The sequence below is a fragment of the Carcharhinus amblyrhynchos genome, chromosome 1 (genome assembly GCF_965287045.1).
Source record: "Carcharhinus amblyrhynchos chromosome 1, sCarAmb.v2.hapA, whole genome shotgun sequence".
NCBI classification, from domain to species: Eukaryota; Metazoa; Chordata; class Chondrichthyes; order Carcharhiniformes; family Carcharhinidae; genus Carcharhinus; species Carcharhinus amblyrhynchos.
In genome coordinates, this window is record NC_137324.1 from 99,975,710 (window position 1) to 99,992,691 (window position 16,982).

Here is a 16,982-nt window from a genome sequence, read left to right on the forward strand (position 1 = left end):
ATTATGCCATATCTCCCATTTTAGCTTTCCAGGCTTTAAACGTAAGAGTCCCATAGAGATTAAACACAATATCAGCTTTAGAAGCATGTATGACCAACGTCTGTACATTTTATGCTGCAAACTATCATCTTGTTTGCATTTTGCCAGCTGTTCTGTGGAGTAAATGGGAAAAGCATGTACGAGCAAACTGGAGGCTGACTATTAAATGGCAGTGGGGATTTATTACAGCTTCTGTGCTGAACATATGACAGATTGCTGAAACGCAGGTGCAATCTTCCTCGGTAGGAACAACCGACGTAATTGTGATAAAGTGAGAAGGATATACAAGGAAACTAATGCTTGATACTGGGCACTTCCAGATCTTGAGATGTAACTTAATTGAACATGCTGGAGCCAAGGATAAATTGGGACAAATCTTTGTCTTTACCACATGAACAATAATCTCACGTGAAGACTGTACACCTGTGTAGAGAGTGGTTGATTTTCACTCCATTGATTTCAATGAAATATGAATCAAGTAGGTTCTAAAATGCGTGAGTAATTTAGTATGTCAGGTGGCACCTGGGTGGTAAAGATAAAAATGTATGTCTTACCCAGATGAAAGTAATTATAATGAGTACACAAGGATGAGGAAAAAGGTACAGACATATAGGATTAGATTTTATCCTCAAGGTGAGTAACGGAAGGCTGGAAATTCCTGGTTCAGCCCATCCACCTCTGGGGAAAGTGCTAGGAAAGATGGGATGTTCGTTCCACAGGGACAAGTGCTGGATGCAATTGGGGCCATCCAACCTGGGACAACATTTGGAGGCAGTCACTGAGGCTACTGGGTACTGAAGCAGGCTGTTTAAAAGAACTACCTTGGTGCTTTAGGATTTCATCCCAGTTATAATATAATCAGAAAGACACTCCAGTCCTTACCTATTTTACATTCCCTCACCCCTAATTCACTCCCCTTTCCCCCATCCATGTCACATCATATCCCCCCATGGGCAATCATGACCGCTGTTCCAATTCCATGCCATTCACCTACAATGCACTGGATAGAACCAATAAACCCTATTGTGACAATAAGATGTGCAAAAACAAAAGCTTTAACAAAATACAGTCATTCATTGATTATTTCCACTTTATTTAAAAAAAACCCTCCTTTTTACTACAGTCTAATAAAGGTGTCAATTGTCCAGGCCGCTTAAAGTATCGACAGTAAACGTTACAAATATTTGAAACCTCTATTTTGAGCAAATAAACATTGTACAATTGACAGAAGAGATGAGAAAGCTGGAACTGTCAATAAAGCAATGTTTTCCCTGGGACTCGGGTGTTTTATACTCTAATGAACGTCTGGGCCCTCAACCAAGCCTCATTATGCATTCTTGGCTGAGAATCCAAACATCCATTAGAGTATTGAAACAGCTGTGCAGAGGAAAACATTGCTTCCTTGACAGCTTTGACTTTCTGATCTCCTTTGTTAACTGCACAATGTTTATGAACACAAGATGAAGAGGTTTCAAATGCTTGCAGTTTCTGCTATTGTTATTTTAAAGGGTCTAAAATATTTACATTTTTATAGGCTACAGTAAAAGAGAGTTTTTTTTAAGAAAGTGAGAAGTTATCAATGAATGACTTTACTGAGAAGTTTTTTTTACATATCCTAATGTCACTATAAGGTTAATTGTTTCTATGTGCTGTATAAATAGGTATGTGCTGTGAATAGGTATGAACATGCCATAGCTTGGCATAGGGCGCATGAAGGGCCATAATAGATGGGTGGGAGTTATACCTTGGCATGGAAAGATGAGAAGGGCCTTTGAACTTAACTTTCAAATAGTTCTATGCTGACTATGATTCATGACACCTCAGCAGTGTCGCGAACCACAAGTCCTTTAAAAGTTGGCTCAACTCCATGAAATTGCAGAGGATTAGGGTATACCCATCCCGCAATAGAGCTAGCCAAGTAGGGAATGCAAAATGCCAAACCAGCCCACACGTTTAAAGAGCACGCCTGAAAATCAGAAATCCCAGGAGTGTGTTCGGGAATGTCAGAATCTTGATTCAGTCACCATTTTTATTTCTGCATGGAATCCCTGAAAATCCAGTCCAAATGAACAATAACAATTAGGTCAAATGAAACATCTGAACAGCAAACAACATTTTGTAATTGTCATTACTGCACGTCATATGACCAACCTCAGACCACCAGAATGCTCATTACCAAAACCAAGCTAACAGGTTAGTTTGACCCCGAAACTTAACAACGTAAGCACCAGGCTGCTCAAGAAAGTACTTTTACCTTCTGAGCATTGGTTCAGGCAGTATAACATTATCAACATTCTCCTCTCTCTGCTATGAGGGACTAAACTAGCCAGGGAAGACACTAAAAGTGATCTGAAAGTGAGGCTTAACAGTGATGCTCTCCAGTCATTGTAAAGAAGCTTTACAAAGAGCTATATTAATGATGAGTAAAGTATAGGGAAGATTTTGCAGTTACATTCCCAACATTGAGCATTTTGTATTATGAACACATTACGAATTCAGCTGCAAAAACCAGCAGGTTTTAATGGATGGAAAATTCTGTGAGCCAGTTGACCTCTTCACCCAAATTTCTAATAAGCACTCCATGCTGAGAGCAGGAATTTGTAAATTATATCCTAATGAGGCCGAAGACATTGTACCGAAGCTATATAGTGCTCTGGGCAACCTACCCCTTGGATACAGCTTCAATTCTGTCACCAAGACACCCCAGACAAAGCATAAAAGACAATTCCAGAGACTTGAGTTATGAGGAAGGATCAGAAAAACGTAGTCTCTTCATCTTGAAATTAAGCAAATCAGAGGGTAGACGGGACCTTATCAAGGTATAGGATACCAAGTGAAGTAGAAAAGTTAATCCCGAGCACCATATCAAGTTAAGTTATCACTGCAAAATGAGGAACAAAAGAGAGAACCAGTAAAAGAGAACATCAAACCTGATGTTAAGAAAGAACTTTTTGACTCAAGATTTTAATCACTCGGTGTGATCTTCCAGGTTGGGCAGCGGAAATAAAAGCTCTAGAGTCATTCAAGAGACGTTGTTGGCTGAGTATGGATGGAGTTGTTACATTGGCTGAAAGGCCTCTCTCTATTTATTTAATACATACCATTGAGAATCGCTCAAACATTACTAATGTGGATTCCAAACTTTGTCATGGGAAGCCATTCAAAACTAGAATATTACAGATGCATGTAAAGATCCTCCCTACTGGGAGTCATGCTGGACAACCCTTTGTGCATCAGAATAAATAATTTCAATGTTTACATCCATCTTTTTAATGGCCCTACTTAACATTAGAATTACATTCATGGATAAATGAATAACAACTTTAAGTTATATGTTCTTGCCCTGATTAAGCTTTACGACTGGGAGATGCATGGTTAAAGAGACATCAAAGCAAGAAAAGTTGAATGACAGGGAGAATCCAGGGGTCTTCTTTACTTTTTAAAGTGTATGTATGGATTTATAGACACTATCCATCTGTTTTCTTAATAGTAACAAGCTCAGTTAGCTGAACATCTGAGACGAATTTCACCCATGACCAGTCATCCTTTGCACATTATTTACCATTACCAGGGAAGGGAATTCTCTCAGCTTAAGTGAAAGGAAATCGAATTATCCCTTTCATTTTTCTGTCAAATTGTTTGTTCTAGACTCTGCTCTATCAGAGAGGGACATCAATAACAAATGAATGCATGCATTTTCAGAATCATCTTATTTTTCATCTTGAATTCCTTGAGGAAAATTCTCAGAGCTTCAGCTAGTCTTGGCGACTAGATATATTTACCAGCCTCTTTTCTGTCTCTATATAACTATTGAAGTTAACTTACTTGACCTCTTCTAACTGTTCATCCTCATGTTTTCTCAGCTCACAAACATAAATCACCAGGGTAACTTAATGTGGTTGTGAATGTTATAAATTGGAATAGCGCACGTAGTAAATCAGAGTGACGCAAGATCACATCGCAAGATCGCATACTGCAATGTGTGCAAAATATAGAACACCACATACCTGATAGATAAAAAGATGACACTGGTTCATACCATAAAATCTTGAGCTTGTGGGAATATCAGTCTTTGTGTCACCATTATTCATGCAGCCCTCAAGGCATCTGCCCCCAAGTTCCAAATACAAAGAGAATTTCTGGCAATTTAAGCACTAAAGAAAGATTTCCCTCCTCTGCTGAAGCTGGAATGTTGCTTGAATTTTATGGTCCACCGGGAGCAGAATGGTAGGCCAGAAATATGATTGGGCACCATGCCAATCTGGGGCTGGTTAGCAACCAACTTTTACACCTGAGGCTGGAACTCTGCTCCCAATATAAAAGTTAGCCATATCCACAGGTAAAAAGTGATATGAGTATTAGAGGACAACAATTATTGTCACTGGATTAAAATTAGTTGATTTGCTAAATGTATTTGCATATTCCAATTGCAATGAAAAAATCAAAGTGTGATAGGTAGGTGCGGGGAAGCAGGTAAGTGACTGGTTGATGAGCGTTTCTGATTTAGCTTATCTAAACCATGGTACAGACTGGTTAGCCTTATCTTTTCTTAAATTAAGGATATTACAATGAAAAAAGTGTACTAAGAAGTGGTAGGATTTATCGGTATTAGTAAGTTCAATTTTAAGTTTTAAGGTTTATAAATATTACTCGAGATTTATTAAATTAAGGGGGGGTAGTTATAGGACGGATGTCAGGGGTAGGTTCTTTACCCAGAGGGTGGTGAGGGATTGGAATGCCCTGCCTGCTGCAGTTGTAAATGCGCCTAGTTTGGGGGCGTTTAAGAGATCCGTGGATAGGTTTATGGACGAAAAGGGATTGGTTTAGGTTAGTGGGTCATTGTTTTGTAACTGGTCGGCGCAACATCGTGGGCCGAAGGGCCTGTTCTGCGCTGTAATGTTCTATGTTCTATTTGTTCACAGTAGTAAGATTTACTAGGAGTAGCAAAGTTGTTAACCATGAGGGAAATGGCAGGACGGTTCTGGCCTCCAGAGTACGCATATTGTGCTATGTAAGAACTCCAGGACAATTCCCATGTCCCACCTAGCCACTTGTGTAGCATTTGGTGCAGCTTAAGTTCCAGGTTTTAGAGCTTGAGCATGAGCTGGCATCACTATGGTACATCCATGAGTTTTAAGGGTTTTCTGGACAACATATTTATAGGTGGCGACATTATGGCACAGTGGTTAGTACGGCTGCCTCACAGAACCAGAGGTTACTAGGAAGAATGGAAGACCAAAAGTGATAAGTGGTTCAGTAGTTAAGGGAATAGATAGGCATTTCTGCTGCTACAGAAGTAAATTCAGGATGGTGAGAAAACACTGGAAAATCTCAGCAGGTCTGGCAGCATCTGTAAGGAGAGAAAAGAGCTGATGTTTCGAGTCCAGATGTCAAAGATAAAAGGCATAGAAAGTGGGGAAAAGGCTGCTAATAGCTGTCCACAGATAAAGTAAAGGGTATGAACAGCCAAACAGCAGAGAAGCTGGAAGCTGTGACGGATGAAGATGTTGGGGGGGGGAGGGGAGGGAAAGAGAGATGGGATAGAATTAGAATGTAAAAAAGGGGAAACGGTGGGGGGGAGGGGTAAGGGAAGGGAAATAAAGTAGCGGGAAGAAAAATGAAGGAAGACAATAAAAAGTAAAAGTAGAGAACAGTAAAAAAATTAAACAAAATAGAATGAAAACAAAGAAAGCTGAGGTTGTGATCATCATCTGAAGTTGTTGAATTCAACGTTGAGACTGGCGTGCTGTATAGTGCCTAGCCGGAAGATGAGATGCTAAATGCAAACTGGAGGAACAGCATCTCATTTTCTGTTCTCATCTTCTATAGGTACTGTTCTCTAACTTTTATTTCTTTATTGTCTTTCTTCAATTTTTCCCCCCCACCTCTTTCCCCCTACTTTATCATCCTTCCCTTATCTTTTCTCCCCTCACTTCCCCTTTTCTACATTCAACCTCTGTCCCATCTTTCCCCCTGTTCTCCCTCCTCCCCAACATCTTCATCCGTCACAGCTTACAATTTCGCTGCTGTTTGGCTGTTCACTCCCTTTATTCTCTCTGTGGACAGCTATTAGCAGCCTTTTCCCCGGGTTTCTATGGCTATCACTCATCTTTCATTCCCTCACTCTGCAGTATAAATATCTCCCACTTTCTTTGCCTTTTAGCTTTGACAAAGGGTTATCTGGACTCAAAATGTCAGCTCTTTTCTCGCCTTACAGATGCTGCCAGATCTGCTGAGATTTTCCAGCGTTTTCTCTTATGGTACGTTAACTCCTTGGTGTCAAGGTCAAGATGTCACGGAGCAGTTGCAGAGCACCTTGAGAGGGGGGAGGGTGAACAGCCATCACTCATGGTACAACACAGGTACAAACAATATAGGCAGAAAGAGAGAAATGGTACTATGATCAGACTTTTGGGAGCTAGATAGTAAATTGGGAGGCAGGATCTCAGAAATACTAACCTCTGGATTATTCTCAGTGCCATATTCAACTGAGTACAGAAATAGGAGCATAAAGATGAGTGCATGGCTGGAACAACTGGACAGGATCTAGGAGCAATGGGTTTCACCTAAATAGAGTCACGACTGAGTTCCTTGCTAGCACTATTGGAGACAGTTTAAACTAACTTGGCAGGGATGTGGTAACCAGGGGATTGTATCAGAGAATATCAGAATACTGGAACAAATAGATAGCATTAGAATTATGAATAGCAGTTAATAGGTGGGGTCAGAGTAAGAGAGAAAATATTAACGTCCAAATAAAAGGTTTCTGTACATGCATGAGGTGGAAGAACAGGATGACAGGTCAGTGAAGAACATTCAGGGGACGATGATTATTTATAATAAAGTTTAGGCTGACAATGGAATATGACAAAAATCGTAAGATTTTTGTCTAAGAATAATTAACCGGCAAAAAGAATGGATCTGGGCCAAATTAATTAGAGTCAAAGATTGACAGGAAAAACACTAGCTGAATAATAGGCTACTTTCAAAGAAGTGTTATTCAGGCACAGTTGAAGTATATTTCTTGGAAAGGGAAATGCAGGATAAACAAATCCAGCATGACAAAGGAGATAGATAAAGAGGTAAAAATGTGCTGATGACAGGTGTCAGGTGGAAAATAAAATGGAGAAACCCGGCTACATAGAGGGGTTCAGAGAGGTGGTGAAGAAGCAAAGAAGGAGTATGAAAAGAGACCGGCAGCTAACATAAAAGGGAATCCCAAAGTCTTCCAATAGGCTTTTAAGGGATTAATACATAGAGGCAGAGGTTTTAGCTGAGGGATTAAATGAATATATTTGCATTTGTCTTTACCAAGGAAGATGATGTCATTCAGGACGTGGCAAAAGAGGATGCAATTCAGACACAGCAGGGTTTAAAATGAAAAGGAGGAAGTGTTGGATACGCTGTCTGTACTTAAAGTTGATAAGGCACCAGGTCAGGATGAGATGCATCCAAGGCAACTGAAGGAGACAGAAAGCATGAGTGAGAAAACCTAGCCACATCAGGAGATATTAGGGCAGATAAAGAAAAGCTTTAGATTGGCTAGGAGGGAGTTGAAGAGTGAATTAAGAAGGGCTAAAAGAGGACATGAGAAGACTTTGGCTGATAGGATTAAGGAGAATCCTAAGGCGTTCTATAGGTATGTTAAGAACAGAAGGTTGGTTAGGGCAAGATTAGGGCCAGTTACAGACAGCAGAGGGAAGTTGTGTGTGGAACCGGAAGAGATTGGTGAGGCATTGAACCAATATTTCTCTTCGGTGTTCACGCAGGGGGACATGAATGTAGCTGAGGAGAACACTGGGTTGCAGGGGTGTAAACTACACAGTATTGCAGTTGATAAGGGGGATGTGCTGGATACTCTTGAGGGTTTGAAAATAGATAAGTCCCCTGGTCCGGACGGGATTTACCCTAGGATTCTCTGGGAGGCAAGAGAGGTGATTGCAGAGCCTCTGGCTCTGATCTTCAGGTCGTCGTTGGTCTCAGGTATAGTACCGGAAGATTGGAGGATAGCGAATGTTGTCCTGTTGTTTAAGAAGGGGAACAGAGACTTCCCCGGGAATTATAGACCGGTGAGTCTTACTTCTGTTGTGGGCAAGGTTTTAGAAAAAATTATTAGGGATAGGATTTATAGTTATTTGGAGAGTAATGAATTGATTGGAGATAGTCAGCATGGTTTTGTAGCGGGTAGGTCGTGCCTTACTAACCTTATTGAGTTTTTTGAGAAAGTGACCAAAGAGGTGGATGGGGGAAAGGCAGTTGACGTGGTATATATGGATTTTAGTAAGGCGTTTGATCAGGTTCACCATGGTAGGCTTCTGCAGAAAATGCGGATGTATGGGATTGAGGGTAATCTAGGAAATTGGATCAGGAATTGGCTAGCAGATAGGAGACAGAGGGTGGTGGTTGATGGTAAATATTCGTCATGGAGTTCAGTTACGAGTGGTGTGCTTCAGGGATCTGTTTTGGGGCCACTGCTGTTTGTAATTTTTATAAATGATCTGGATGAGGGTATATTTGGGTGGATTAGTAAATTTGCTGATGACACCAAAGTCGGAGGTGTGGTAGATAGTGAGGAAGGGTGTCATAGTTTGCAGGGTGACTTAGACAGGTTGCAGAGCTGGGCCGAGAGGTGGCGGATGGAGTTTAATGCGGAGAAGTGTGAGGTAATTCACTTTGGTAGGAATAACAGATGTGTCGAGTATAGGGCTAACGGGAGGACTCTGAATAGTGTGGATGAACAGAGGGATCTAGGTGTATGTGTACATAGATCCCTGAAAGTAGGGAATCAAGTAGATAAGGTTGTTAAGAAGGCATACGGTGTCTTGGCGTTTATTGGTAGGGGGATTGAATTTAGGAGTCGCAGCGTCATGATGCAACTGTACACAACTCTGGTGCGCCCGCACTTGGAGAATTGTGTGCAGTTCTGGTCCCCACATTACAGGAAGGATGTGGAGGCTTTGGAGAGGGTGCAGAGGAGGTTTACCAGGATGTTGCCTGGTATGGAGGGGAGGTCCTATGAGGAGAGACTGAGGGATTTGGGGTTGTTTTCGCGAGAAAGAAGGCGGCTAAGAGGGGATCTTATTGAAACATATAAGATGATTAGAGGTTTAGATAGGGTGGATAGTGATAGCCTTTTTCCTCGGATGGAGAAAGCTAGCACGAGGGGGGATGGCTTTAAATTAAGGGGGGGTAGTTATAGGACGGATGTCAGGGGTAGGTTCTTTACTCAGAGGGTGGTGAGGGATTGGAATGCCCTGCCTGCTGCAGTTGTAAATGTGCCTAGTTTGGGGGCGTTTAAGAGATCCGTGGATAGGTTTATGGATGAAAAGGGATTGGTTTAGGTTAGAGGGTCATTGTTTTTTAACTGGTCGGCGCAACATCGTGGCCGAAGGGCCTGTTCTGCACTGTAATGTTCTATGTTCTATAATCAAAGCTTTGGTGAAAGAGGTAGGTTTTCAGGAAGTTCTTAAAGAAGGAAAGAGAGACAGAGTGGAAAAGAGCTTTGCTGGGTGGATGTGGTAATTCCAGAGTTTAAGCAGGCGGCAGCTGAAAGCATAATCATCAATCGTGGGGCAATTCAACTCTCGGCTGCGCTGGAACGGAGATGCTCTTTTTCAAAAGTCTAGTCCCCAGCCAGTGGACTGAGTCAGACCTATTTCCAGCCAGTGATCCCTCATCAATGGGAGCTGCTGAGTTGCTGTTGCAGGGTAGGGAATTTAAAAATATGCAGGCAATGTCGTAAGCTTTCTCAGCATGCTCTTGTATCAGTGTCAATAACCTTTTTGGGTTACACTTGGTCCAAGCAGTAAGATTTTCACAGTAACTTCATTGCAGTGTTAATGTTGTAACACTAGTAAGTAAACTTTAAACTAGTGTCAGGGAGCATACATTATGATATAATGTGATTTTTAAAATCTTTAACTTAAGTATTGGCAATTATTGAGTGAAAAAAGTTAGCTGAAAATGATTTTGGATTACATTTTAAGAGATCACAGATGGATTCTGTAATCTCAGGCTGTTTTAAAGTAGCAGCTATTGTGTCGCTCCCACTGAACATATAACACTGAAAACGTCAATAATTGGACAACCAAAGGAGCGACAGGTACTGAATACTCTACAATGGGGGAGTTTGTTGTCTTCGCTGCCTTGGTGGAAATGTTGTGAGAAGTATCCTGCCAGTTACATAACCTGTCCAATTCTTTATTTCATTGATTTGAATCCACTTTTCCAGATATACAGCCCAGGCAGTGAAGATCAAAAATTACCCCAATAACTTATTAAATGAAACTGCTTATACCACATTTTTTAAATAACAGATATATCATTAATTATTAGCTAACAAGTTAAAACTATTTCCATGGTCGTGTGCAATTCAGCTTTCGAGTAACTATATACCTCCCGGGTATAATTGAATATCAATTATCAAGTTAACTTTTCTACTTTTCTGCGCAAGGGAATATATCTGAATTCCTCAGCTTTGCATAGCGATGCAAATGACAGCAGTTAATGCCCTTAACTGAGCAGTCAGATTATTTACAGAGGCAATTACACTGCAAGGATCGCACATCGGATGAGTAAAAAAATGAGGAGCTTACATTTCAGTGATGCTTTCGGGAAGCTTGCTGGATATCTCAGTGAGGCCCTTACCACGACAATCCACAATACTGTTGCTACATGTACAGACCGCTGGACATGACTTTGAATGGACACTGCAGGATTGTGTTGTTAAACTCTGGTGCCCTACAGGGGTGAAGAGAAAAACAATGACACCACTGAAAACTAGAATCATTATGAATTTCTTCCCTCTTAAAAGTGCGCTACACTGGCCGGAATTCTCTGACCGCATCCAAAGCTGGGATTCTCTGGTCACGCTGCAGTGAACAGAAATTTGGCTGAGTGGTGGCAGGGCATGTCAGACTGAAAAATTCCAGTCACTTTATTAAATAATTCATCTGACAAGTTTGAAATGAGTTATATAATTTCAGTGCCTCAACAAGTGCAAAGAACTAAACCATAAGTGACTGCAAAACATTCAAAGGAGATTGAATGACAGACTACTCTTTAAAATCAAATTAGCAGTATGAGGCAATGCTACTTTATCACCATTGTCCAGTCAGAATTCAAGTAAAAGAAAGTCTGTGGGTGCTTTAGATGTGACCTCAACAAACAAATTCATTGATAAAGTTGGCCACGTTTACAATATTTACCTTGTATTTATATTACTGATGGACAGAAGGATAAAACATAATCAGAATTCCAGAGCACCCAGGTCAACAACTGATATTGCAATGCATGCAACAATATCAGTGAGACAGATTTACCTCTGCCAGTATATTACTTCGTATTGATTAATAAATACAGTCAGGTTAAATGGATGCATCTATTACTTACCAGGTTATATTTCTATATGAATGCCAACTGTAACAGGATTCATTACTCAAAACTTACAAGTCCAGTGAGCATAAAGCCCAATATCAAGTCCTGAGAATTCCACCCTTAATAGCCAGTGAATGCAGTAGGAACTGTGCATGAAACTAATGGGTAACTGAAAATGCATGCTAACTTCAAAAGAAACCTCTGATGTATAACAGTGAGAGTCACCTGAATAGAATTGTTCAACCAAGAGTTCATCCTCAGTACTTTTACATCAGTTCCTTCCAAGGCATGTGTCTATAGCAGTGTATTTGGTTAGGTGGAGCACAACTGGGGCTACACCTGGGAAATCTAGACCAGGTGGAAGACAATGCAAATATCTGGTGCCAATGCAGGGGCTAAATATTTAGTTCAAGGTAGCTTAACTCTAATTCAAGAACATCATTTGTTGCTATGCAATACAACATTTTTAAAATGGTAACAAAAATGCAAAATGTAAACGCATTGGAATTATGAAGCAAATGCACTCTCTTATGCATTGCAAATATTAACATCAGCTCTCAGTGAAGTAGAAGGAAAAATCCAACTCTCAGATTCAGATGATTAACTTTACTTTCATGGTATGGGACGTGGACCATTGGATAATATGCATTTAATTCACTAAACTGAACCCCTATTATTTTACTCTGCAATGTTATAAGCTAAAAATCCTAGACTTAGACAAATGAGAAAAATAAACCTAATCATTTAGCACCTAGATTACATGTGCATGCTTAAAAACATTCAAGGAGATTGTTTAGACAGAAATGCTTTGTACATCAGGGCAGAATTTTGGAGATCAGAATACAATTCCCATCAGATAACAATCCGACCAACATCTAATAATGTGTAGAATATGAAAAGAGAAATAAACTTGCCTTTATTCTCATCTGGAAAGCAGGAGGAAAAAAATGATAAAAAATACATCACGATTAATACCTTGTGTTAGTCCTTCTAACAAAACCACTAGTGATTGGCAAAGCTAACACACCCCATTACAATTAGCAGCTTTTTCAGAAGCCTAGAGCGTGACAGCGGAATTTAGAAGCTATATAAAAAAAGCATCTTTGCCTTAATAAAAAATAAAAGGAAAGGTGTGTGGAACCCAGGGTAGTTGCTCGTGTGAGTGCCATACTCTGCAAGCAAGGTCGGAGCAATATTTCATGCCTAATTGCTTAATGACAAAGTCTCCACATAACACACTTTCAAAACAGTTATACCATCATCAGGAATGTTAGTTTTTTTTAATAAGATAAAAAAGGGATCTAACAATAATTGAGACTATCTTTCTCTTACATTCCCAACCTCTGGAGCTACAATACATCCAAAGATCTAAGCAATAAAAAGCAACAAGACTTCACACTGAGAGACACTGCTATAATCGTTACCCAAATCTCTAGCATTACTATTTCAAGAAAACATGTATAAAGAAAAACAATTACAAACAGGTGAAGACAACTGCTATTAAAATATTGCGCAACATCTCAGCTCACTGCAGGATATTATGCTATAATAATGGATGTATTAGTGAACCTACTGGAACTATATATCATATTATATTCAATTAATTTGCCATTTTCTAAGTACAGTAACAATAAGAGCAAACACATCCATTTTAAATAAATACATTTAATGATATCAAAATCTAAATTGTTGTAAAAATCCAAATAACTTAGCATATTATTGAGCAGTTAAATAATTAAAATCATAATCCTTTGAATATTTCTGCAGGTAGTGTGTACCTCATGACTACATAAAAAAAGCAATAGCAGACCAGTTTTTCACAATTTACAGACACACGTTTTGACCAATCTTCTTTTTCAATACGTCCTTTTTCTCCACTTACCAGAGCAAATAAACTCCTTCTTTTGTACTTCTGCAACATTATGGCCCCTCAGGTGCCCAGGCCCTGTGCATTGCGTGTAAAGCCCAACCCGAGGACGCTGCCGCAACCAATCGGCAAGCCATGCTAAATGGCAGTCGCAGTACAGGTTGTTTGAATGGAGCCGGCTGGAATAAGAAAGCGAGGAACAAAGTTATTACATTTAGATGAACAAAGGAGAGTGAGCAACACGATTTCAGAGATCCACGGTTTATGTAATAAGGACAGCAAATGAGGAATCAATCCTTTAATCTCATCTGTAAATTTAAGGCTCCCTGACAGGACCATTTCCAATCCTTCCACCCTTTTTTTCTCAACCAACATTTGTGTGACAGCAGCCTTTTAGCTAGAGATTAATTAATTAATAAAAGTTGGCTCAGTTGTCACAAAATCAATTCAAAGCATCCCCCCTTGACTGGATTACGAGCTCAGCAAACACCTAAGAGCCAGAAACCCAATTATGGAATTCAGAAGCTGAAGTCCAACCAAATGACAAAAAAGGCAAATTGCACCACAGTGGTAGCATACCGTACTGTCAGCAAGAAAAATAATGCTAATAGAAGCTTTGGCTCCCAATTAAAAATACCAATAAGTCTTGCCATTATTAGTCTCTATAAAAACTGCCTTCAAAATCCTTTTAGCAGATGACATTCATTTTCCGCTGAACAAGGCTGAAAGTAACTCAATATAAAATACGCCTTTCATATCAATTTTTTTTCTGGTTTCCTCATTTCTTGTTTAATCACAGAAAAAGGATTAACAGATTTTGGCCCCTTGGGAGCTGTGCTCAATGCAATCTCTGAAATTAAAAGACGCAAATGGCAGTGAGCAGGGGAATTAAGTGAGCTGTTTTCCCTGACAGGACCTTCACAAGAACATGGCTCCCATCCAACAGGCAAAAAGCACCTTGCCATTAATAAAATATCAGACAAATGTATTCTCTAAATTAGGCAAATTGCTTCGGACTGGCTTTCATGTTCCTCAAAGTAAAATAAAGGATGACAAAAGCTATAAATCAAGCTGCTGTCTGGAATCCTGCATTGACTGTGTAATGTCATTTCATCAGAACCTTTTAGTCAATGCATTCAATCCTAACAAAATATACCCTAATGGATATTGAAACGCAGAATGCCATCCTGCATGCTAATTTTCCATTTAGGAAATTACTGGATAGACAGCTACTTTTAATTAAGTCCTGTAGTTTGGAATACATTTTGCAATATATTTTCGTATACATGCCTCTCAAAGTAGCACTGCAACATAATTTGTTTATAAAAATAAAATGAGAAAGAAACCTGGTAAACAAATACCTGCCACAAGCTTGAATTAACCTCCAGCCAATGTCCTTACATCTACTATCATAGATATTTTTAAGAAGCAATTACATAGAAATGTAGACGAGGAAAGACTATCACACTATGCATTTTGATGCAGGTTTGGAATCTTGTCACTATTAAACCATTTTTCTTTATGTAGTTATCACCAATTTGGATAGTGTTTCTACTTGAATACGACAAAAATTATATTTTGTAGTAATATCATGTTTCGTTTTTACTCACAAGGTTCTCAGCCTGGGCATGTGGTTGAAGCTTGCCACTGAGAGTCGGGAAATGTTGTTATTGTTAAGGGTACTATAAAACAAAAAGGTAAGATATAAATTTTACAAGATTATCAAACTACTCACATTTGTTATTCATTTTAATTGTTTTTTTTCGCTGTTGATGTAGCTGTAAGCCTCTGACTAATGACGTGAGGGAATAAATGTATTCTCTTTTCATTGCAAGTTCAAAGAGCTATAAACAGACCACTTCTGTGAGAAGTCCGAGTATTTGATGTAAGATCATTATTCACAACTGTGTGCTTCATAACAGAATGGAAATGTGCGCTTTGAAAATGAGGAAGAGGGGAGCCACTGACACTGACAACTGTTGTGTATTCCACTATATGTCACTTTGAAATGCTGATAGCAGCTCTTTTCTTCTAATCAATGCTTGCTAACTTGGCTGAATAGTGCAACTACGGTTCAGGTAAGATTGAATGTTACTTTATGAGGGCTTCACCCATTTTTTCCCATGGCCTATAGTAATATTAAGAGAAAAACACAAACTATGTGTGATAAAATTGTAGAACCAGTGCGATTTTTCCTAAATATTATTTTTGACAATGGCTGGAATTTTCCAGCCCCATTGTGGCAGGAACCTACTGTAGGAGACTCAATGGCCTGGCTTGGCCTAAAGTCCATTGACTTTCAGAATGATCCCAACTGGAAGCGGGGCAGGGAGATCCCGCCGCAAGTCTACCATGTATATCCTTTTGATAAATATAGTTACTAATAAAGTGTCATCCCTTCATTATTGGATTCAGATGGCTTATTCATTGCGACATCCAAATGGAGAATGAGCAACCCTGGTGGTTTATTTTAATCAGATAAATCGGATATCTGCTCACCGTATGAACATTATCTGTTCAAACCAAGTTAAGATGGTAAATTAGAACTTCAAACACGAATCAATAAACAACACTTGAGCTGAAGCAATTTTATTTCTAGCTTCTTTAGGAAGATGTACCCACAGATGGAAACGGGCATAAAAGGTCAGAAATAATTCAACCGCACTTTAATTGCCTTTTCCTTCTCTCTCAGCGATGTCAACTGATGTGCTCTTCCCGCTAACAATTGTTTACAGAGAGCCCTCTTGCAGAATGCGTACAATTATTAGAAGTCCAGAGTAGATTATGATTGACATAAAACATATAAAGTGAAAAGAAAGATTAATTTCTTAAGTACTGCAGTTTATAGCTCCTCGTTAGTTTAGCTAGATGGACTGTAATCTTCAAGGACAACACTGAAATGTCAGTTTATAGTTACTTTTCTGATATAAAAGATTGAAGACTGATTGACTGGTTATCACGGAAACCAACAGTTTCTCACAGAGATATCTCAGCTGCAGTTTAAAGAAGACAATACATACAATCGTACTAAATGTAGTTAGTAAGCACTTTTGAATGTTGCTTCTATGACAGTAATGCTTATAAACCATAGTAGAACTTGCCTGTTGAAAAGCAATCCCAGACTTTTACCAACCACAGTGAATGCAAACCACCCTTCTTCCAGCAGAAGAAGCAGACATTTTTAACTACATGGCTGTAAATCAGCTGCTTGAAAACCAAATGGGTTGGGGTTAGTTAATACGTCCAATTTCCTGAAAGGCTCTTTCTAGTGTATAGCAAGAGCTTTAGCATTAATCGACTGGATCTTTAACAGCTACTGAAACCAAGCAATGACCTTCAGTCTTTCCAAATAAACTATGCTGAGAATCAAGTAAGTTGATCCAAAAATCTAAGCAGCTCGTCAGGGCGTGAAACCCTCCCTTTTGATGGAGTAGAGGAGCCAGTCTTTGTTTTGAACATCTGACGATCAAAACATTTGCAAAAAGTGGAACATATTCTTGGCTTCCTCACATACCTAGAAATATCTGAAGAATGTGAAACCTAGAGTCTCAAGGCCAAACATGTCAAGAATGTGCTAAGTGCTTCAAATTCTCCTAAGCTTTGCTTTTCGTTTGACCAGACTTCACTAGTACATTAAAAGGTCAAATCTTTATGGTCGAGTTTCTCTGGGTACGTCCTTGGCAGTCTGTTGTAAACTATC

General features: G+C 39.5%; 1 protein-coding gene across 5 annotated transcripts in view; it reads right to left on the reverse strand.

Annotated features, from left to right (window-relative positions):
* The window catches only part of slit2 (slit homolog 2 (Drosophila)), a 408,776-nt gene that overhangs the window by 131,976 nt on the left and 259,818 nt on the right, over positions 1-16,982 (reverse strand). For all 5 annotated transcript variants that reach the window (XM_080189584.1, XM_080189579.1, XM_080189571.1 and 2 more), the window contains exons 7-9: positions 14,893-14,964; positions 13,298-13,461; positions 10,635-10,779 (exon numbers count right to left, since the gene is read on the reverse strand). In XM_080189584.1, coding sequence (XP_080045710.1) covers positions 10,635-10,779; positions 13,298-13,461; positions 14,893-14,964 — 381 coding nt within the window. The remainder of the gene's footprint in view (positions 1-10,634; positions 10,780-13,297; positions 13,462-14,892; positions 14,965-16,982) is intronic.